This window comes from Callorhinchus milii, unplaced genomic scaffold (genome assembly GCF_018977255.1).
Source record: "Callorhinchus milii isolate IMCB2004 unplaced genomic scaffold, IMCB_Cmil_1.0 Scaffold4, whole genome shotgun sequence".
NCBI lineage: Eukaryota > Metazoa > Chordata > Chondrichthyes > Chimaeriformes > Callorhinchidae > Callorhinchus > Callorhinchus milii.
The window spans coordinates 76,557,636-76,581,602 of NW_024704745.1; the positions used below are offsets into that span (position 1 = coordinate 76,557,636).

Below are 23,967 nucleotides of genomic sequence, written 5' to 3' on the forward strand. Positions count from 1 at the left end.
GTCGGGGTTGGGGCGGGTTTCACGCCCAATTGGGGCGGTTTTTTTTTAAATTTTTAAAAAAAAATAATTAATAATCCTTCGCATTTGTGGGGGAGAGAAACCAAAAACTTTTGCAGGTTTTTAAAATAAAAAAAAATGAGGCTCCCGCCCAAAATCTTGTGTTTTTTTCACGCGGTTATAGCCCCCCCCCAAAAAAACCCGCCCAATTGGGCGTGAAAACCGCCCAAACCCGACACTGATCCATAACAACCGAGAGAGAGAGAGAGAGAGACTGAGGGGGGAAACGAGTGAGAGAGTGAGAGAGAGAGAGAGAAGGTGAAAGTGATCCGTGACGTTGCTCCGGCGGCTGAGGGACCCAGTGAGTGACCAGGCCTCAGGCCTCGGCCTCCCGCCCGCCCGGCGATGCCCAAATACTATGAGGAGAAGCAGGAGGACCCGCGGCCCTGCTCCGGCATCAGGGAGGACCTGAGGGGCTGTCTGCTGGAGCACCACTGTGTGCTGAAGGTGTGTGTGTGTGTGAGAGGGGGAGAGGGAGAGCCGCCACTCCCACACCGCGGCTCTCAGTCACCGGCTATCCCGAGTGACCAGAAAAGCGCACAGTCACTACACTTCGCGGTGTATCCCGTGGAAGGGCTTCGAGACGTCTCGACGACGTGATAAAGCCGCCGTCAAATACACAGCATCACTACTGTCCCCCTCCCCCCCCCCTCTGACCCCCTCCCCCAACCCCCCCTCCCCCTCCTCTGACCCCCTCCCCCCCCCCCGACCCCCTCTCTGACCCCTCCCCCAACCCCCCTCCCCCCCGACCCCTCACTCTGACCCCCTCCCCCCCCCCCTCCCCCTCTCTGACCCCTCCCCCAACCCCCTCCCCCCCCCCCTCCTCTGACCCCTCCCCCCCCCCCCTCTCTGACCCCCTCCCCCCCCCCCCCCTCTCTGACCCCCTCCCCCCCCCCCCCCGACCCCTCCTCTGACCCCCTCCCCCCCCCTCCCCCTCCCCCCCTCTCTCTGACCCCCTCCCCCCCTCTCCCTGACCCCCACCCCCTCTCTCTCTGACCCCCTCCCTCTCTCTGACCGCCCCCCCCCTCCCCGCAGCTCGGGGCAAACCCTCATGCCCAGCCCCCGGGGGGGGGGGGGGTGTCCTCCCAACGCGGAAGGTGCCGCGTAAATGCAATTTGTCGTTGTTGTTATTATTGTTTCGCCCACAAATACACGGTGTGTCCACGCTGCAGCCTATTCTGCGAAGCGCTGTGAGGCGTCGAGAAGACGAGGTGAGTCTCATATCCTATCACTCACGGCAAGTGCAAGGAGAATTATATTCACGGCCTCACGACTTGAGCGTTAGTTACAAGTTAGACCGGACACGAATTATCAGGAGTTTGCCGTAACTTATTGTTTTAAATAAACGCGGCAGCCAATTGCGCACAGCAATGTCCCACAAACAGTCGTAGATTGAAAATGACCAATTTATTATTGTTTTTGGTTTTGGAGGGATTATTATTAGGCTCTGTGTGGAGTAAGGAAACTTGCCCAAGGTTTCGCCCTCTGCCTGGAATTGAACTCAGGTCTCTCACTTGCAAAGCGAGTGCTCTAACCACTACAGGAAGAGAGAGGAGATTCCTCCCATTGTCTGGGCCAACAATCAATCCCCCAATTAACTTACTGTCAGTCATCTGATTTGTTAAGTACCATAATATATGCTTTAATCATCTTTATAATGTAATTTGTCAGTGTATCTTGTTGATGTAAAATCCACAATACGGGTTGCATCCGTCCATTAGCGTCCAATTTGAAATACAAATAATTCTTCCATTTGAAACAATGCCAAATCATTTCAAAAAGGTACTTCACCCAATGAGTCATCGTGAATTATGTCGGCAAACTTGGCAGCTAATATATACCAGCAGTGCCCGAGGAGCAGCAATGAAATGACGGACGGATTATTTTAACACCCGAACCATCAGACTGAACCTCACGTAAGGCTGTGTCCCATAAATGGTCGTGGATGAGTAACCAATTTTTTTTAGGAATTATTATCCCCGGAAAAGCGATCCACCAATCACTTAACAACCGGGTTCCTACTTACCGCTAAGTAAACAGGTGTGTGGATTAAGGAAACTTACCTAATGTTTCACTCTGCCCAGGAATCAAACCCATGTCCTGGTTTGGCCCTGGGACGAGGGCTCTAACCACTGAGCTACAGGACTCCACAATATTTATACAAACCTAAAAAAAATTCAATCTGGGTTTTGGACAATAAAAAATCAGCCTTAACAGGCGTCTAAAGCCATAACTGTATGTGCTGGTATGTGCTTAACTACCGTACAATACACTAAAACTTGCGTAAGTCTGACCTGTATAAATCGTATAATTGCCTAAATCATACATCTGCCCAAGTCCCGTTGAATTTCTTATAACTTATGCAAGTTTCACATAACTCCTACTTAGTATAAGTCACATTAAATGCATCGTCCCATATGATATGATTTATTTGTGGTTTCCTGTATACACTTGTTGAAATAATTCAGTTTGAACTTCTGTGCACTGAAAGTTGCCTAAAATGTTTTTAATCTGTACTCCCAAGTAGGAAGGAAAATCACCAAAACAATGTTTAAAGGAAGGCCACTGCAGGGCGCTACAGGTTACTTTCTTTGAGTGTAAAAGATCTTTGGTACGTATCTATTTACCCTGATCGTCTTTTTGCATGAATTTGGCATAATTTGGGCGTTTATTCACTCCAAAACACATTATAAATTGGGTATTGTCGTGTTTACAGTTATACAGTACTAAACAATTGCCTGTTTTCTTTAATGTGCAACTTTGCTGTATAAGTCTTTGAAGGCAGAAGAGCTTATTTCAGCGGAGTGATACATAGCTTTGCTTTGCTTCCACTCAAAACCAGTTTGCTTTTATTACGTGAACATGTCTGACCACTGAAAATTGCCGCAATTGCTTTAGACTCCATCATGTAAGTGAATGCAGTGAATAATGTACGACATTTCAATGATTAAAAGTAATTGCATTAATCATCTGCTGCCTATGTGGATCTTTCAAATGTAGATAAGAGAACTATAGTACCAAAGCTGATATAAAGTGTAATGAGACTGTAAAGATGGTGCATTTTCTAACAACCTGTGAATTTTGTTTTAAAGCTGGACACCAGAACTCGGTTCAGAGGAAGAAAAGGATACTGACTGTGAAGAATTAGCACTGCAAAGCTCATGGCATCAAATGAACACAAAATTGTTTTATGTATGAATAAAATTGCATTTACATTATATAAAGGGTGGAAAATTCAAAGTTAAGGCTGTATAGTTTCCTCGGTTAGGAAATATGTTCTGTTTTTCTTAAAACACAAGCAAGAAGTAGTAAAATAAAGGTGAAAAGAATAAATGTTAAATAAATGAGTTTTCTTACGGCTCATACCTCTGTTTACCTCGCAGTAAACAGGAATTAGTTTTTTAGTTGGTTGGCGGATCGCTTTCTTGCGGTAATAATCCCGCCAAAAGATGTATTAAAAATGGGGGGTTCCAGGGCATGAAGGGATTTAAATACACGAGTGAGGATCTGGATCCGCTCTGTGACAGGGAGCCAGCGGAGTTTGACAAGGACTGGGGTAACGGAGGCACGGAGTTTAGTGCGGGTGAGAGCGGAGTTTTAAACGAGTTGAATTTTGTGAATGGAGCAGCAGGGGAGACCAGCGAGGAGGGCGCCATTAGTATTTTATTGAATAATCATAACGCTAGGCGAATATAATCGTTTTGTGCACATCCCGATAGGGTTTGGAGCCTGACAGGTTCAATACCCAGTCTGCTGAACTCTGTCTTTAACACAGTGGGTCGAATGGCCTTCTCCTTTTTTTTAAAAAAAAAAGTGGTATAGTTCTGACAAGGCAGCAGTGAGAGCATCCACGAGCTTTGCGAGGAGTGGGGGAGGGAGGTGTGTGGTACGAGCTATAGTTTCAAGATGACAACACCAGCCAGTGATATCTGCTGGACAGTAGAAATCCGCTGAAGTCAGCTGAACACAACGGCGAGTTCACCGTATCCCCCTTCCTCCACAGGTAAAACAGTCTACTGATTTACCCCATCGCCTCAACACACACGCGCGATGCTGTGGCCCTAATCCTGCACTTTCTTCATTGCTGTGCAGCATCTCACTCGCTTGCTATCCTACAGGAAGTTCTTTTGAGTCGCTCTACCCGCTTGCTGGGGTGACGGTCTGTTGTGCTTACAATCGCACTCACTCGCGGCCTCTTTGGCAATAGTTTTGGGAGTCGATGTTTGTTACACGTTGCCCACCCATCCAAGTTCCTACACGACCCCTTTCGTGTATCTGTTCTAAAAATGAGGGCAGTCAATCCTTTCAGTTGACAGGAACTGGTCTTAGTTCCCCTTAGAAGCTTTGAGGTTTGGTTAACCATTGGAAATTCAACATGGACCTTATTTAAGGTTTCGTTTTCACGTACGATAGCCTTCAATGTTTGCCTTTGGACTACGCTTAAGCTGTTTGAAATGCTGACGGCCTATTCGTGCGGCGGTTCTGTACGGCTCCCCGGGTTTTCTTGATTCCGCATCACTCATAACTTCAAAGAATTCTAAACGAACCTCACTAAGTTTCCCTACAAAATACACAGTCACTCCACTCGAAAACGTGGAACTGTACGGTATCACAACAGCCCAAGTGTTAGCTCTTGGGACTAAACCGGTCAATGAGTGCCGTTCGATTTGCACGGCCTTGTTCAATCGCGAATCGCCGGCTGCCACCCTGAGATACCGTTCCAGATGTGTAGAGAAAATCAGGTGGAAGTACAGTATTAATTAATTAAGAGCAACAATTAATACAGCGCCATTAATGCAGGGTAGCGCCTCGGAGCGTCTCCGGCTGCTGCGTTTACAGTCAATTCGCTTCACAGTATATTCTGCGAAGCACGACGAGACGTCTCGAAGATGCGATGAGGGGCCGCGTCGAACGCAAGGATTATTATTATAGCGTATTATTACGAATGATAAAACTGTACGATTCGCTCTCTCTCTCTCTCTCTCGCTCTCTACCGCCCCGAATGAAGAGCGAGAGTTGAAACATTCAGTGTAGCCACAAGGGGGGCAGTTAGTAGGAAGTGTGTCTGAGACGGAGGATGTCGCCTGTACAATAGTGAGGCCGTGTTTTGAATAGCAAGTCTGGAGGGTCCATCCTCTTCCTGCCCAGAAAGGGGAGGGAGGGTGAGGGAGAGACAGTGCCGGAGAGCAGGGCAGACGCACACGATGCAATGACACTGGGGGGCAAAAGGGGAGGGAGGGAGGTTCGGAAGACATTGCAAGAGGGAAGAAATACACATCACCGCCACCAAACCCTCTCGCAACATCCTGCTGCCTTGCACCTGTTCGGCCAAGGACGTCAGTCAAATTGATTGCGGTTTGCCCTGAGCTACATCAGCAAGAAATCAAGCGGGAGGAGGAGGCGGAGGAGGAAGGGCGTGAGGGGGGGGATATCAGTCTGTCAGAGCAAACCAGGGGGTGAGAGGAGCCCTCGCATTCTCCATTGATACGGTACGTCAATTTCACTCTGATATTCTGCTCCGGCGGATACAGTGTCACAGCGATTGATACAGTGTTACAGCGATTGATACAGTGTTACAGCGATTGATACAGTGTTACAGCGATTGATACAGTGCCACAGCGATTGATACAGTGTTACAGCGATTGATACAGTGTTACAGTGATTGATACAGTGTTACAGCGATTGATACAGTGTTACAGTGATTGATACAGTGTCACAGCGATTGATACAGTGTTACAGCGATTGATACAGTGTTACAGTGATTGATACAGTGTTACAGGGATTGATACAGTGTTACAGCGATTGATACAGTGTTACAGCGATTGATACAGTGTTACAGTGATTGATACAGTGTTACAGCGATTGATACAGTGTTACAGCGACTGATACAGTGTTACAGCGATTGAGACAGTGTTACAGCGATTGATACAGTGTTACAGTGATTGATACAACGTTACAGCGATTGATACAGTGTCACAGCAATTGATACAGTGTTACAGCGATTGATACATTGTTACAGCGTCTGATAGTGTTACAGCGATTGATACAGTGTTACAACGATTGATACAGTGTCACAGCGTTTGATAGTGTTACAGCGATTGATACAGTGTTACAGCGATTGATACAGTGTTACAGCGATTGATACAGTGTTACAGCGATTGATAGTGTTACAGCGATTGATACAGTGTTACAGCGATTGATACAGTGTTACAGCGATTGACACAACAATGAAATGTCTCCATTCTGTGTTGCACGGGTTGTGTGTGTGTGTGTGTTCCTGTGTGGGTGTGTATCTGAAGGGAGAGAAAAGGGATGATAAATATTCGGACAAATAGCTCCGAAGTTTCCCCGTTTCTCATGGCTCTTAAGGGTTGGAAAGTCAACAACAACAACAACAATTTGCATTTATAGAGCCACCCCTTTCCAAGATAATAGGATGGTTTAGGCTTGAACCGCAGTGAGGCGGTGGAGCTGGTGGTGAGGGAGAGAATTCCTCCTACAAAAGGAGCAATGAATGGGGTTTGGAATGAGGCATTTTGCATCTCTTCCCGCACCTCCCCCCCCTCATCCATCCTCCCACCCCCCGCCCCCTCATCCACATCCATCCTCTTCCTCCCATCCATCCCCTCCCCCCTCATCCATTCCCCCCCCCCCCCCCCCCACTGCTGGAACTATAATCTGTTGTATTTTTTTTTGGAAGTCAATTAATGTATCTCAATGCTAATGGTTTCCTACCACACAATACATTTGAATAGGAATGGCTGTATTGTGTTTCTTACAGCCTGACCTGCCCTGGTGTTAGCCACCAACACTGTTTCAGTGTGGAGCGTTGGTTCGTTGGTATTATTCTAAGCTTACAGTAATTTAGAGGAACATGGTTGTCCGTTAAATGGGAAGCTGCAGGGTTAATTCATTTACATTTATTCCGAGTGTCGCTAAAATGACACCGGCATTTGCCCTTAGTGACAACAACAACTTGCATTTATATTTTGCCCTTGCAAAATGTAAATATATTTCTCAATACATCTATATTTCAACTTGCGTTTATAGTTATGTTCCTCCCACAAATATACGGTCTCTTCACTTTTACAGTACGTTCTGCGAAGAGCTTTGAGGCATCTCAATGGCGTGATAAGAGGCTATATCAAATTCAAGGATTATTATTACGTAGCGTCCTTCATGCAAGGAATGTCCCAAGCGCTAGACACTATATTTTTATTTTATTTTTAAACAAAGTGCTGCCCCCCTCTTCCCCCTCTTCCCCCCCCACCCCTCTTTCCCCTCCTCTTTCCCCCCCAACCCCCCAACCCCCACCACCACAGGTTTGTGTTTTTTTTGATAAGCGGTTTTATCCTCCAACAGTGCCCCAACTCACACTCTGGGGTCCCCGAGCCTTGACTCTCGCCAACCTATGCTTAACACTTTCCAGAAATAGATAAGCGGGATGCGTTCCTCCAAGACCGTGCATTCTCATTATAACAGTCCATCACTGGGATTTCCACGTGTAAATGGAATGATGGACCTCTCGGTTTGGATACTCTTAAGCATGGGGATGGATTTCCAGATGTGCCAGACACCTGGCTGCCCCCCAAAAAAATTGGAGGTACCATTCCACGGATACTCTCCGAGAGACAACTATTGACCATCACGAAAGCTGTCTAGCTTTGCGATCATGCTATCCAGTGCGCATCCACACACGTGAACTTGCGTGTTCACATACAGCCCACGTGCATGAACTTTCTAGTAGTGGTCTCTCTGCGTAGAGATCAGGAATGGGAACGAGGGTTCGTTTTGCTCTTTTTCCCCTTCCCGAACCCACGAGGGCGCTGAGGCGAAGTTTAACCTGGATTTTCGAAGCTTAAAGAACAAGTGAAGGGTCAGGGAACTAGATTTTTCAAATAGATCCATTCCCAAATCTCCTGCTGCTCTTTGCACCTTTAGCAGAGAGGGTTCTGTGCTGTCCAAAACACCACCACCACCACTAACAACAACAAATGACATTTGTACAGCACCTTTCGCGTTGGGCGGACAGCCCAAGGTGCTGGACAGTCAAGGAATTGGACTCAAACTGGGGGTTGGGATCAGGAGGGGCGTAGGGCAAGGAGGAGTGGGAGTATAATACCATTTCTTGGGAGGGAGAGAGGGCCTTTGAATCATTTGTTTCAGTCAAACAGATAGATACAAGCAGGGGTTGAGTGGACTGACTGGAAAAGCAGCAGAGAAATATTGATTCCTCAGCCCTGCAGGAGAAGGAGCTTCCATTTGCTGTTTTTTTTTTAAATCTCTGGGTTTTTATTTAATTATATGATCGTGAAACATCCTCTTTGTAAAGGCCAGGCGGTGGTACACTCAGTGATTTCTTTTACCAACAGTGATCCATAGTATTTACTAAATGGAGGGGATACGCATTATTACCCTTCGCAGAACTTGAAGGAGAATAATTGTTAAGTGCCAATTTAATGTCCCTCCAGATTACCAGGAGAAACTTTAACAGTGAACAGATTATGAACTAATGACGGGTTTTGCGGAGGATACCATGTCACTTTAATGAAGTGGTTGTGAATGGCAGTTTGCTACTTGTCTTGCGTGTGGCAGCAATCACGCTTTGCCAGTCGGAATCGTTCTTCCTGGTGGAGTTCAGAAGCAGGCAGTTTAGCCACAGCAATGAAAGGGACATGGGCGCACCGACCACTGATGGGAAACAGAGGCAAACAGCAGAGACGTGGCAATGATTCGAGGCCGGATGGATGCCGCGTGAACGTAGTTACTGCAGCGAAGAAAGAACGGGCTGCGCAGAACGTTACACCACCAGCCTGCATCCGAATCCGGATACGTTTTCATAATAATAATAATAATCCTTACATTTGATATGGGGGTATGCATCGGGTTGTGGGTTCAAGTTCCATGTCGGGACTTGAGTTTGCATAGTCTAATCTGACACTCCAATGTAGTCCTGGGGGCGTCAGAGGTGCCACCCTTCGGATGAGCCGTTAAACCAAAGTCCCATCTGCCTGTTCAGTGGATGTGAAAGATCTCATGGCGCTATTTGAGACGAGAAGGGAGTTTATCCCAGTGTCCTGGCCAACAATCTCCCCGAATAAAAATTCGTCACACGCTCCATGACTGTTCGTGCGACACTGCTGTGTGTACTTGTGCTGCCACCTTTGACCAAAAATACACAGTCACTCCATTTCACAGTAATTCATGTGAAGTACTTTGAGTCCTCTTTCTGTGCCAAAAGCTGTGCCAAAAGCAAGAATTATTATTATTAATACAAGCACACAGTCACTAGATTTGATAGCAGTTACCGGTGAATACTTTCAGACAGCCGGACAGTATAGGCATTGTATCAAAGGTGATTATTATTATTGTTAAAGGATGCAAATACCCGACGTGTCTTTGAATGCTAAACTGAATAGTCTTACCCAGTGGCAGCCCATGTCCATAGCCAGGAGAGGGCAGCAACCGTGTGTAACACACGTGAGTCTTGTTCAGGATATTAAGCGTCTTGCCCAGCCTGTGAAAGTGTGTCCTATCGGTTCTGTTCAGAATAATTGGGCCAACCCCTCCCTCTCCTGCAGAGATCGGGGGTGGGCGATGTGACGCAGGATGGAAGAAATGAGAGAGGAGGCGGGTGCATGGCAATAATACAGGGGAGAAGGTTGGAGGTTTGTCAAATAACAAATAGCAGGTACCGACCGACCTACTGCCAGGCTGGTCTCTGAGGAGATTGCATCCATCCAGACTTATCCCGCATCAGCAGCGGGGAAGGAGCTTATCGGAGTAAACTGAGCACCAGGAGCCTGCAGTGAGGTAGACAGACTCTCTCTCTCTCTCTATCGTGCGCGCTTTGCTTCCTCTGCACGGACACTTCACAACATATCTGTGAGACTGCATGTGTTGTGGTCGTGCCTGTGAGGATTGCTGCATTGAAAAGAACGGAACCATATTTTAATAATAATAATCCTTGCGTGTGATATAGCGCCCTATCAGGTTTTCGGGACGACTCAAAGCGCTTCACAGAATACACTGTAGACGTGAATTGACTGTATTTTATTTATGAAACGAAAGTTTTAAATCAATCAAAATGGGAGTGGGGTGGAGGGATGGAGGGAGAGAGACAAGATATGCAGGTTTTTTTTTGTTTACTGCTCTGCCATGTGAAGGCTATAAGTTGCTGTTTATTTGCTGAAGCTGTGACTCTTCTTAATGGTAAAGATCCTTCAGAAAAACAGGCTGGTTGCAAGGGAAATCTTAGGTAGCTTTTTGTCACTTAACAGGAGAAGGTATTGTGGTATAACCAACGATAACAAAAATGGGAATTTATACAGCACCTTTCATGGTGGGAGGACATCTCAATGCGCTTTCCACAGCTGACTGGGTTGGGAGTCTGAGGTAGTGATAAGCGGGGATGAGGTGACTGAAAGAGCGCTCGGAAAAAATGGGTTTAAGAGACGGAGGGAGGCAGGGGGCAAAGCTGAGGGATTCAGGTGGACTTCCAAGAGACGGGGCAGATGGCTGAAAGCTCGCCCACTGATGGTGGGGCAGATCGGGCAGTGGGGGACATGAAGCAGGCTGGTGTTCGCTGAGCTCACTTGTCGTTTGGATTGCTGTGAAATAAAACTGTAAATCGCATCTCTGAAAACTGGGTTGCCTGGTTTTTTCAGTTCTGTTCTCGAAGCTAGTGGGGTGGTTTATTTAGAGGTGTGATTTTGTCCGGTTTTAAGCCAGGGTTCTTGTTTGGAACTTTCTCGGGTGAGGCTTGAGATGCGAAGGTCTCATCTGTTAGCTTCTTTGGTATTACAACAGCAACAACAAGATTCCATTTATAGAGCTCCTTTCACGTCGGGAGGACGTCCCAAGGCGCTGGACAGTTGGGTCAGGACCCGAGCATTGGGGGGAAATGGTCAGGGTGAGGGGAGGGAAGGGAGGGAGCGAGGAGGGGGTAGAGAGTCGAGAGGGGAGCTGAAGTCAAAGAGAAAAGTCTTGAGACCGGCCTTGGCACTTAGCGTCGCAGTGAAGAAAGCCATCTGTTAAAGTATGTTCTGTGAAGCACTTTGAGAAGTCTCAATGACATGATAATGCGCTGAATCAAATACAAGGATTATCATCATCTTTGCATTTGATACTATAGAGCCTTTCGCATCAGAAAAACGCTTCACAGGTTTTACTATGAATTATGCGCCTTGGGATGTCCTCCCGACGTGAAGGGCGCTCTATAAATGGAATCTTGTTGTTGTTGTTGTTGTTGTTGTTGTTGCATGCCAGACTTCCCAACTCTTCCCTCCACAAGCTGCAGATTATTCAGGACTCTGTACCTCACGTCCTCTCCATTGCCAAGGTACGTGTGCCGACCGACCCTATCCTCGTCCAGCTTCAGTGGCTCCCCATCCCCCAGAGGATTAAAATTAAGATCCTCATCTTTCAAGCCCTCCACGGTCTTGTCATACCTTTTGTCTTCATTTCATCCTCCCTGTATCTGTATATTTCATGCGTCCCTTTTAATAACAATCCTCATATCTAGCATTTTATCGCATCGAAATGTCTCAAAAGACTTCACGTCTTTTTTTTTTGGTCAGCCGGCTCTCACACAAGCAGAAACCCATCACTTTGCTTAAGAGAATCCAAACCAGACTGAGTTCCACGTGTGTATACACCAGTGGTGGTCACACGCACAGAGCATTTGCACGAGTCTAGCTAAGTCCGTGTTTGATCGGTAGTGTGTTGTCAGGTTTATTTTGATTGATTTATGGCATAAAACAAGAAACATTCGAACAAGCAAATTTATTTTGTCGGCTGACCACAAAAGTTGGCCGCCATTGGTATACGCCTTGCACACAGAAAGACCAACTAATGACTGTCGTTCTTGGGGTGTGTGGAAGGTAAACGGGATCGACTTGGAGCTGAGTGGGCTTCAAGTTGACGTACCTGGCAACAGAATTTCAGAACGGAATCAAACCCCTGCGGAGGTCTGGGTAGTCCAGTTCCTGAGCCAGGTCACTTCGCAATACTCCAGGTCACTGCTGATGACAGCACGGCCAGCCTGGCTCATTAGCCGGCCTTTGAGGAGCAGGTTGGGAGCGGAGATTCTTCCCATTAAACTCCCGTTAACCCTACAAGTCAAAGCCCTGACTGGAATAAGGCGATGTTAGCTGGACAAGCAGGAAGCTTGCCAGACAGCGATTTCAATGGCAAGCTTTGTGGTTCTGGCTGATTAAACTCCAGCAGTTACTCCAACGCACACTCTGGGGTCCCCAAGCCTTGGCTCTTGTTAACCTGCACCTAATACTCTCCAGAATTAGATAAGCAGAATGCGTCGCTCCAAGGAGAGAGTGCGCATTCCACCCTAGATCCAGGTAAACGTCCAGGTGTCTGTGGCACACGTATACGAAACTGGTTTGCGTACTCTTGCACATGGTGTAAGAAAGTAATAATTGTAATCCTTGCATTTGATATAGCGCCTTATCACCTTAAGGAGACGTCTCAAAGCGCTTCACCGAATATACTGTAAAGTTAATTAATTTTATATTTTTGGGCGAAAAATTGCGCACAGCAGTTGTTCCTCCCCGCCTCTCTCTCTCTCTCTTCTCCCCCGCCCCTCAACACATTACGTTTCAACAATCCCATTGCGGTTACGTAAGCAATAGTGTTTTTTTTTAAATGAATAATGAAGCTTGCACCACACTGAAGCTTTTAATCCATAAATATTTACTTTTTAATGATGCACTAAATTATTTCTGAGTGGAGTAAATGTACAAAACTGCACGTGACTTGGTTCTGCACAAGCTCAATTCAGTGCAGGCCTGCAGAATTTCAAGTCTTTTTTTTTCTCTCTCTCTCTCTCCAGCTCTCGTTCTCTCTCTCTCCGCCTCTCATTCTCTCGCTCTCACTATACGGAGTCGTGTAGTTTAGTGGTTAGTTAAGTTACAGTTTGGGACATCCTTTCGAGGTGAAAACCAAATATGGTTTCCGACGTCCACCTGACGTGAAAGGCGCTATACAAATGTTGGTTGTTGTTGTTGTTAGAGCACTCCCCTCACGAGCCAGAGGACCTGTGTTAAGTTCCTGGCAGGGTGAAACATTGGGCAAGTTTCCTTACTCCACACGCCTCTGTTTACCCAGCAGTAAGTAGGAACCCGGTTGTTAGTTGATTGGCAGATCGCTTTTCCAGGGATAATAATCCCTCCAAAAAAATAAATAATTTGGTCACTCAATCCACGACTGTTTGTGGGACACTGCTGTGTGTAATTGGCTGCGGCGTTTCACCCACAAAAGATACAGTTAATTCACTTTATAGTCTGAATTAAGTGATTAGGCACTATATTGAATGCAAGGATTATTACTATTTTAAGACCTTGATAATTTAAACAAATAAAGTCTCCTCTGCTCTCACCTCTTCCCTCCTCCTCATACCTCTAGTGCCTTATTCCAGATATCAATTTAGTTGTCCTTTGCTTGACGAAGGCGTCAGTGAATGCAGCCTCGTCTGCAGTTCCAGGGAAGCTGCTCTACGTATTCACTGCTCTTTGGGGAAAGTGCTTTCTTTTAATCTCCAAGTTTGCCTGAGGTGTGTTTATTTTAAAACCTGCCACCTCTGCGCTCTCCCACTCCAACTCAAATCATCTGATAATGATAATTTGGTCATCTAATCCACGACTGTTTGTGGGACACAATTTGCTGCTTTGTTTTGCCCACAAAATATACAGTCAATTCACTTTACAGTTAACCTGTGAAGCACTTTGAGACGTCTCAAAGACGTGATAAGGCGCTATATCAAATGCAAGGATTGTTATGATTATCTGCTCACGTCTACACCTCAGCATTTTAAAAAGCTGGAACATGGGTTTCGCTCTGCCTTTTCCTTTATTAGAGCAGAAGGGAAAAAAATACTCCTTACATTCTTTAGGAGGATGTCTCGAAATGCTTCGCAGGATATACTGTAAAGTGTAGTGACTGTGTATTTTACAGGTGATGGCGGCAGCCAATTTATGAGTTGAAATTATCCCACAAATGGTCATGTAGTGAATAATCTTCTTCAGCCTTAGTAACCCGGCATCCCCTTCACTTCAGTGAGCACCGGCCTGCTTCACGTCCCCTGCTATATCCACCTCGCCATCATTTGACAAGCGGGCTTTCAGCCATTCTGCCCCCGGTCCCTCCAACTCGCTACCTCCCTCCCTCTTTCAAAGCCTGTCTCAAAACTTACCTATTCCAAGTAATTTTTCCCCTCCCCTCCTCCTTTGACTCCCAATCCCAGCTTAGGTGCCCGGTCAGCATTGTGAATTGTCCTCTCCACGTGAAAGGCGCTGTGTAAGTGTGTATTGTTTTGTATTTTGTATTGTATTGCTGGCCAGGACACTGGGAGAAATTCCCTTCTCTTTTTGAGTAGTACCATGGGATCCTTAACTCTAATCTGAACAGGCACCCACAAAATATGCAGTCAATCCACAGTATACTATATTCTGTGATGCGGGATCTGAACGACATGATAAGGGGCAATATTAAATGCAAGGATTATTATTATTATTATAAGTGCTCATCCTTCAAATAAGACATGAAACCAACGTCCCAGGTGAACGTTAAAGATCCTTTGGATGTTATTCAGGAAAAAAAAGAGTTTCTGCTCGAAAATATTGGTCATTCACCTCCGGGCAGGCTTGTGGGACATTGCTGTGCAACACGTTGCTTACCATGCTAACCTACAAGTACACAGTCACTACACTTGACTGATTACTATGAAGTAACTTGCAATGTTGTGATGTTATATGTTGCAAGCGTAGCCTTTCATGTCCCTGTTCTCTTTCACAAGACCAGAGTATTATCCCACCACTCGAAAAAAAGAATGTACCTTCTCTCACTCCATGTCCTGCCAATAATCCCTCATGGCTGCCTGTGTGTGGGACATTGCTGGGTGCGAATTGATTGCCGCATTCGACTACAAAATGCACATCATTACACTTTATAGTAAATCCAGTGAAGCGCTCTGAGACGTCCTCCAGATATGAATGACTTTATATCAAATGAATTATACGATACAGTATAGTTTGGGACATGACATGTCAAGCGATTGCCAGGATGGTGGAAGGCGAACTAGATGGACTTTGGTCTTCTTTTGCCTGGCAAATTCTTATGTTCTTATAAATACAAAGGATAAGTATACAAATAATATATTATATTTAAATATAGTTATTATTGCAAGCTGATTCAGGCTTTTTCCAATTGAACAAAACAAATTTATTGGCAGGATAGAGCAATCCGGTTAGAGCCAACAATTGGCAATATATCAGATGCAAGGATTATTATCAGTTCAATTTTCAGCTGAGCTCCCTGTCTTTTTCAGAAGACCAAAGTATTCCTGCACAGCTTGAGAAAGGAGTTTGAGGGAAGCCAAGAGGAAAAGGCTCTGAAAACAGAAGCTTGCCAATTGCTGTTAATTCTAGGTCTTAACACTGTAACAAGCAACATCTAACAATATTAACTTTTTGCAAAGGGGGAGGAAAAAGAAACAACATGTTTTGACTCGTTTATGATCAACACTCTCAAATTCCTCCTTTGCCTCCCCACTCACTGATCTGAGCTGTATTGAAGTAATATTGGAGGTCACTTTTTTTCAGCGACTATAGTTATCTAACCATGTTGAGGTTTGATACCTAGAAAATCTCTGGTGATCTTGCCTGGAATGGTTCTGTTATGTAGGGTAATGAAGTCTGGATGCTTTGTAAAGTCCAAGGGATTTCATTGCTGAAATTATAGATATGAGTGCTGAACAGTGGGTTCCGAGTTCTGTTCAACCTACTTATTGATACCCTGGATAGCTCAGGCACTCCAGCACCACATTAGGGACTGGAAGATTCTGGGTTCAAACCTTGGTGTCCTGATTACAAAATAAATTGGGTAAGGGAAGGGGGGGAGGGGGTGGGGCAGCTCAGAGAGGGAGTAAAGTTGTCTGATGCTCAGAGGAGAGCCAGACAGTAATTCAATGTAAGTCACAGTAAAGGGTGAGACCTAGACGTCTCCTCAACCCTGCCGGCCAAAGCCATAATGGGCACAATGGCAGATGGCTCTCAGATAATGTCTTTCTTTCGCTAGGATACAACATGTCAAAGCTCTTCACAGAGATCGCAGGGATCACCGAGTAGGGAGGAAAAGGGTGAATTTTGAGAGTGTTAAACATAAGCGCAGCCAATTGGAGACGGTTTTGAAAGGCTTTTGTTGGTGCAAAGTAGTTTTATCTGGACAATTGTCTATTAATCCTCACTCAATCCACTGCTGTTTGTGGGACACTACTGTGTGCAATTGGCTGCCATGTTTCAGCCACAAAATATATAATCAGTTCACTTGGCAGTATATTCTGTGAAGGGCTTTGACGTCTCAATGACGTGATAAGGTGCTATATCAAATGCAAGGATTATTATTATTATTATTAACTCGGTCCTGATGTGTGTCCCTCGTCACTGCTCCTCCCCACCCCCCACCCTACCCAATCAATGGCAGCCGAGCCACTATGCCCCTACTTTCTGGAGCTCCCTCGCTATCTGGCTTTAAAGCCTCTGAAAACCAACCTCTGACCATCCTATGGTCACCTCCCTCCTCAGTGTCTGACTCCATAAAGAGCTTCAAGATGTTACCCTACGTGTGAGGTGCTGTGTACGTGCACATGGTATTTGATGTTGTTGTGAAGAGAACTATATAAATACTTCAAAAGGAATAAACTACAGGGTTATGGCAAAATGAGACCGAAAGGATTGCCCTTTGTAAGATTTAATGGGCCAAATGGTCCTTCTTCTGTGCTGTAAATTCTAGGTGAATTCAACCTAATTTCAGTCTGTATCTCGCACACCAGCAATCTCCATTTTTCCCAGTCACGCATCTGCCTGTCCTCCTATCACTTCCATTACCCTAATCACTCAAAATAGCATTGAAACCACTTCATCCGCTGGGAGAATGAGAGGCCTGGGAATTTGCTTTGAAATGAACTAATTTTCAATCCTTAAAAAGGCCGATGGGTAGCCTTGTATCTCCAACACAATCCAGGCAGCTTCGCTCTGTCTATTGCTGTCAAGCACCTCCTCCTAGTTCTGCAGATGAATCGTCAGTATTGAGTCACAAATCTACGCATGTTACAGGAGCCAGATCAGTTGAACAGCACTGGCTGACGAGACTGCAGGAAGCTATCGATTTCTCAGTCAGCGCTGCAGCAAAAGGAACTTCCATTTGCTGGCTGTGTTGGGCATTGGATGTGCAATGTTTTGAATGCACATATAACTTGCCATGGTAAAGAGTGAGGTAAGAATTTCATTACCTTTTGAGTCAATGATGAACAGTAGCAGGTCAATAATTAGGCTAGCGCGACTTTAAGCCATTATACAATCAATTCAGTGTCTCACTGACCCTTTGAATTGCATGGGCAAGCATTAACAGTGAAGAAAGAGTCTTGCAGAATAGAATATGTTGACGGTAGTTCATGGCTTTGGCAGAGGATACTTTATCACTTTAATGAGACGGGGAATGAATGGCAGACCAGTGGTATGATTGTATGTTGTCGTGCGCCTGCTAATTTCAGTATTTCTTGAAGGCAGGATTAAGTAGCAAGGACCGTTTTTAGTGGATTGGTGGATCGCTTTCTGGGGGGTAATCGAAAAAAATGATAACTTGCTCACTCAATCCACGACTGTGTACAATGGGCTGCTGAGTTTCACCCACAAAATACCCAGTAAATCCACTTTACACTGTATTAGTGTGTGTATTTCACATTATGTGAAGAGCTTTGAGACGTCTCAAGGACGTGATAAGGCGTTATGTCGATGCCAGGATTATTATATATTGTATTATAAACAGTGGAATAGCTGGACATGTGGTAAAGAGTGTCAATCTGGATGGGTGCTGTTGTAATATTGAAGTAAGACAGAGGTGGAAGAGAGGAGAGAGTTGAGACGCATACACAAACTCACGCACAGGCAAACGCAGATATGTGCACAACACACACAGCACAATCTGCTAGACATTTAACCATTTCACTGTCATTTCTCCAGTGATGTGACTCAGTAATAGATAATTATAGCGGCCGAATCACGTTCCTGTTATTAAATTCTAAAATGCTCCCAAATTTTCTGTTCAAACGGATACCTAGTCATTTTAAAAACACAAGGAAAGCCTTTCAGATTTGCTCTCGAGTGAAATAATGTGTGCACAGAGAAAGAGGGGCGAGAATATTATAACAATAATAATAATAATAATCCTTGTATCTGGTAGGGAGCTTTATCGTGTATGGTAATGCTCTCACAACAGCTACAGTGCTGATTAACATGTCTCGAATTTAGCAACCTAATGATCGTTCATGCATTGATCGGTCCCTGGGCGTGCTCAAGGTGAACTTCTTCCATTTCCTCCCCCCCACCCCACCATATCTCCCCTCCCTGTTTCTTCACCTAAATAGTCTTCTCAATAGTCGCAACAAGAAGCCCCTGTCCTACCCCCTTTGTAACCTTAAAGATATTGATCCGGTGACTTTCCTCCTGAGGGGAGCTGAGCTGGTGTTGACAATGGAGTGTCAGAATCGGGTCAATCCTCTGTGGTGGTCTCAGTAGTCAAGTTGCTGAGCCAGGCGTGTCCGCAGTACTGATGACCGAACAGACCAACCTGGCTGATCAGCAGGACTTGGAGGGGCAAACTGAGAGCCCTCCGACATGCTTCCCTGCGTGAGGGGCACATATAAATGCAAGTTGTTGTTGAGAGGAGGGATAAGACTAATCCTGCACTGTGAGCTCCTCTTAACCCCGCAAGACCCCCAAAGCCACAATAGGCAGGATGGTCACAGCTGGACAGAGGTGGGATAAGAGGTGGGATCAGCTTGTCAGACAGTGATCTTGATGGTAAGCTGAGAGGTTCTTTAGCTGGATAAACTCCAGGAGTTACCCCAACGCACACTCAGGAGTCTGCAAGTCTTGGCGTTTGCCATTTCTGCACCCAAACCTCTCTGGAATTAGGTAGGTAGGTAGGTTGTGTCGCTCCAGGGAGTGAGGGCGCATTCCGTTCCAGATGTAGGGAAATTTCCATGTGTAGGCGGCGTGCACATGTAGAAACCTCAGTCTGGTTTGGATACTCTTAAGCATATGGTAGGCACCGACTGATTTATTACCTCAGCACCTGGAATTGAACTTTCCAGATCTGCGTGCATTAATTTCACTCTACTGGCTGAAGCGTTGGAGAGCTTTCAATGTATTCCTCTATTTTAAAAGTGCTTTTGTGTAAACATCAAAACAAGTGGAGTCCTGTAGCTCAGTGGTTAGAGCACTCGCCTCCCTCGCAAGAGGACATGGATTCGATTTCCGGCAGGGAAGTTGGACAAGTTTCCTTACTCCACACGCCTCTGTTTACCGAGCAGTAAGTAGGAACCCAGTTGTTAGTCGATTGGCGGATCGCTTTTCCAGAGGTAATAATTCCTTCGAAATAAAAAATAAAATGAAAATAATTTGGTCACTCCATCCACGACTGTTTGTGGGACACTGCTGTGCGCAACAGGCTGTCGCGTTTCACCCCCAAAATATACAGTCAATTCACTTAACAGAATATTCTGTGAAGCGCTTTGAGACGTCTCAAAGACGTGATAAATTGGTATATCAAATGCAAGGACTATTATTATAAAACAGCAATTTTGCACTTTTATGGGGCCATTAATAATCATTAATAAATAATACTTGCGTTTGATAGGGAGCCTTATCGTGTCCTCGGAGTATCTCATAGTACTTCACGGGATATACTGTGAAGTGTAGTGACTATGCATTTGTAGCCAGGTCAATAACCTGGGATCTCATAAGGAAGATTGTCGTGCTGTTGCCTTGGCGATTGTCATTTGCCCTAGTTTCTGACAACCACATTCGTTGGTTCATTGAATAAACGTGACACTTCCATTCTCATCAGAACAGCCACCAGTTTGATGCTTTTTTTTGGTCAGCTGAGTGTCTGACACATGCGGAAACCCATCACTGTACTTCAGAGCATCCAAACCAAACTGAGAGAGCATAGCGGCCAACCTTTCAGCCACTGCGGCCTGAACCATTGGAAGTCTATTCCTCCAATTTGCCCCCTCCTTCCCTTGTTTTAGATCAGGACTGAAGACCTTCCTCTTCAGTTGTGCTTACAGTCACCTCCTCCCACCCCTGGCTCGGCGTCAGGCTCTGACACGGTTAAGTGCTTTGAAACACTGCACCTTGTGAAAGGTGCTATGTAAACACAAAGTTGTTGTGGTTGGAGTTCCATGTGTGCCACCTACACATGGAAATCTCTGTGTTTGGGGTTACCATCTCATTGATGGCATCATCACTGGGTTTCAAGCTAACTTCGTAAGATCAGAATCTTATTTATTTTATTAGAGTTAAGAGGACCATTCATTACTTTTATAACATTTCAATGGACAATTAATAATAATCATAATCCTTGCATTTGGTAGAGTGCCTTCCACATTAGGAGGACATCCCAAAGCGCTTCACGGGATATAATGGAAAGTGGAGTCACTGTGTGTTTTGTAGGCCAATATCCACCTGATACAAAAAAATAACAACAACATTTCATTTATTTGGTGACTTTCACGTTGGAAGGACATCCCAAAGCACTCAAGGGCATCTGACCAAATTTGACTCAGTACATAGCTCATCATGCAAGTGTCTGATTTACTTCCTTGGGGAGGAGGTAAACAGAATCTCCTTGGAGTACGCAAATAAGGTGACGTGCTTGGCAACGGAATGTCAGAATCAAGTCAGTCCTCTGTGGTTGTTTTGGTAGCCCTGTTCCTGAGCTAGGCCGGGACTCCAGTACTGATGACAGACCAGATAACATGGCTTGTCGGCAGGACTTGAAGAGCCAGCAGGGATTCTTCCCACTCAGCTCCTGTTAACCCTGGAAGCCAAAGCCCCAACATATTGTGGGTCCTGCCCGGTCAAACCACGTCAGTCCTCTCAATAGCGCATTACGTGGTTTTCGTTGGTTAATGTCCAGATGTACCGCAACACACACTGGGGAGTACTCAAGCCTGGGTTCTTATCATGCAATACTCTTCAGGATTAGATAAGCAGGGTGCGTCCCCCCAGGGAGACAGATTGAGCATTCTGTTCCAGCCATTCCCCCTCCCCCCCCACCCCCTCCTTTCTCCCTCCCTGACCCCAGCTCGGGTCTGAAATGCTGCATACTGTCCAGCGCCTTGGGACGTCCTCCTGACGTGAAAGGCGCTATACAAATGTAATCTTGTTGTTGTTGTTGTCATGGGAATTTGCATGTGTAGATGGGATGCGTGGAACTGTGTTTGTTTTCAACACTCTTCATGATAGTGTTGAGTTTCTGCATGTGTCAGATACCTGCAAGACCCCCCCAAAAAATTAGGTTAAATACAAGTTTAACCGTTAGCAGCACCACCCATTTAGAATGGCCCCAGCAACTTTGCAATCATAATTCCCAATGTGAGGAAGAAGAGAATAGAGGAGAATGACAGAGGGGATTAGGAGGAAGATGGAGGCCTATATAAACAATGAATGGACTAGTTGGGCTGATCGACCGGTTTCTGTGCTGTGGAGTCTATGTAACTCTAGGTAATAATGGTACAGTTTGGCTCTTGCTTCTGGGTCAAAAGTTTGTGGGTAGCCTCTATAGATTCCATGACACTGTTTGAGAGTTTCTTCCGGCGTGGCTGAGAAACGGTCACTACATTTGACAGCAATTTCCTCCTTGAAGCATTTGTATTGCATTTCAACATAAGGTGCAATGTCGAGTTGCTGCACTGTGATTCTGAAATACTGCACAACTATTTTGAAATCCTGATACGCTGTTGATTCGTGCTTGACTGCAAAGCTATGTTCACATGGTTTAGTCGATCATTACAGTGTTGCACTGAATGAGTCTCTCTGTCTCTATCTCTCTCTCGAATCTAAATGTTGAAGTTTGCTTTCTAATGAGGCTATGCAGATAAAACCCCAGCGATTGCTGGCAAGCAGCACTTGGCTTCTCTCTTCTGTTTGTGGTTTAACCTTTCTAAGGAGCTGAGTTTGTGTTAAAATCTAAATTCAATCTTGTGTACTTTCTTTCCGCCTGTTGATGGCTGAATTGGCTACCTTATGTAAAACACAAAATAAACCGTTTGCTGATTGTACCGCTCATTGGATGATATATTTCTTTCCCCCTCCTCCACACAGTCCTAGTTATATAATACAGTAATATATAATCTTTGCATTTGATAAAGAGCCTTATTATGTTGTCCAGCTGTCTCAAAACGCTTTGAAATGTAGTGTCTGTGTATTTTGTAGGTGAACCGTGCAGCCAGTTTGTGCACAACAGTGTCCGTTGAACATCCATTAAGTAAATGACCAATTTTATTTGGGGGATTGATGGCCAGGACATTGGGAGAATGGGTCGATGGGATCTTTGACGTCCATCTGAACAGCAGACAGGATCTCGGTTTAACACCTCATTCAAAGAGAAAGCACCTCTGACAATGCAGCAACACCCCCTTGGAGTGTCAGCTTAGTTAATGTCAGCTCTCCCAAGTCCCGACATGGAGGGTTGAAGCCACAACTCTCGGACTCTGAAGCAAGAGGGCCACCCATTGAGCCAGGCTGACATGGTGGTTCCAAGCTATCTATCAGGCAGTTAACAGATACGGGAGTGAGGTTGTCAGACCTGTGTTTGAGCCACACACTGCACCGAAATAGACACTGTGAGTCAGGGTTAAAGTGGATGGATGCAATTATCTCATCTTCCCAGCTCTGTGGTCGCACTCAGCTTAGAATTGAAATACTTTTCTTTGCATGAACACAATAGCAGCAGCTCAACATCAAGGTTGTGGGCTTGAAGCCAGACTGCACCTTTTCCTACTAATTTTGCTCACTTTGATAGTCGTGTCATCAACATATGTTTTGATGGGTGTGTGTGGGAGTGGGAGGAGGAAACATTTTTGATTAATATTATAGAAAGAAATGACAGATAAACCTGAGAATCTAGCCGTGGGAAGATTAATATGTATGGAAAACATAGCATTGCTCATCTCACACCATGTTGCATGTTATGTCAGCACTGGCTCTATTAGTAGCACTGTCGTCTCTCAGTCAGTTGATTGGGGGTTCAAGCTCTATGATAATCCTTGCATTTGATATAGCGCCTTATTGTGTCTTCGAGATGTCTCAAAGCGCTTCATCGAATATACTGTAAAGCAAATTGACTGTATGTGTGGGTGAAACGCAGCAGCGAATTCCACACAGCAGTGTCCCACAAACAGTCGTGGATTGAGTGACCCAATTTTTAATACTTTAAAAAATATTTGAAGGGATTATTACCCCCAGAAAAGTGATCCGCCAATCGACTAACAACCGGGTTCCTACTTACTGCTACGTAAACAGCGGTGTGTGGAGTAAGGAAACTTGCCTAAGGTTTTGCCCCGCCTGGGAATCGAACCCAGTTCCTCTTGCTTGTGAGGCGAGTGCTCTAACCAATACACTACAGGATTATGTCAGGATCTGGAACTCATGTAGTCTAAGATGACACTCCACTGCAGTACTGGGGGTATGCTGCATTGTCAGAGGTGCTGTTTTCGGATGAGACATCAAATCAAGGTCCCGTCTGTCTGTCCAGGTGGACGTTAAAGATTCCATGGCACTATTCAAAAAGAGGAGGGAGTTTCTTCCAATGTCCTGGCCAACAATCCCCCAAATAAATTGTTCATTCACTTTATGTCTGTTTGTGGTACATTGCTGTGCGCACATTCGCTGCTGCCTTCGAACACAAAACAGTATATCTTGTGAAGCCCTTTGGGACATCCTCCCAAGGTGAAAGGCAGTATACCACATGTGAGGGTGATGATAATCATGATTATTTTTAATTTCAGATCAAACCGCAGGCCTGAAATTCTACCTAGCCTTAAAACACAAG

The 23,967-nt window shown here is 45.4% G+C and overlaps 2 protein-coding genes across 2 annotated transcripts in view; both read left to right on the forward strand.

Moving 5' to 3' along the window:
* The first annotated feature begins 193 nt into the window (after positions 1–193).
* On the forward strand, positions 194–3,401 carry LOC103177133 (cytochrome c oxidase assembly factor 5). Its single transcript, XM_042334330.1, has 3 exons — positions 194–504; positions 2,585–2,668; positions 3,150–3,401. Exons 1-3 carry the CDS (start codon positions 403–405, stop codon positions 3,189–3,191), a joined length of 228 nt encoding a protein of 75 aa, XP_042190264.1. The 5' UTR covers positions 194–402; the 3' UTR covers positions 3,192–3,401.
* A 1,734-nt stretch (positions 3,402–5,135) lies between these two features.
* The window catches only part of LOC103177132 (inositol polyphosphate-4-phosphatase type I A), a 120,683-nt gene continuing 101,851 nt past the window's right edge, over positions 5,136–23,967 (forward strand). Inside the window, 1 exon segment of the mRNA XM_042333890.1 lies at positions 5,136–5,546. The gene's annotated coding sequence lies outside the window, so the exon portion shown is untranslated.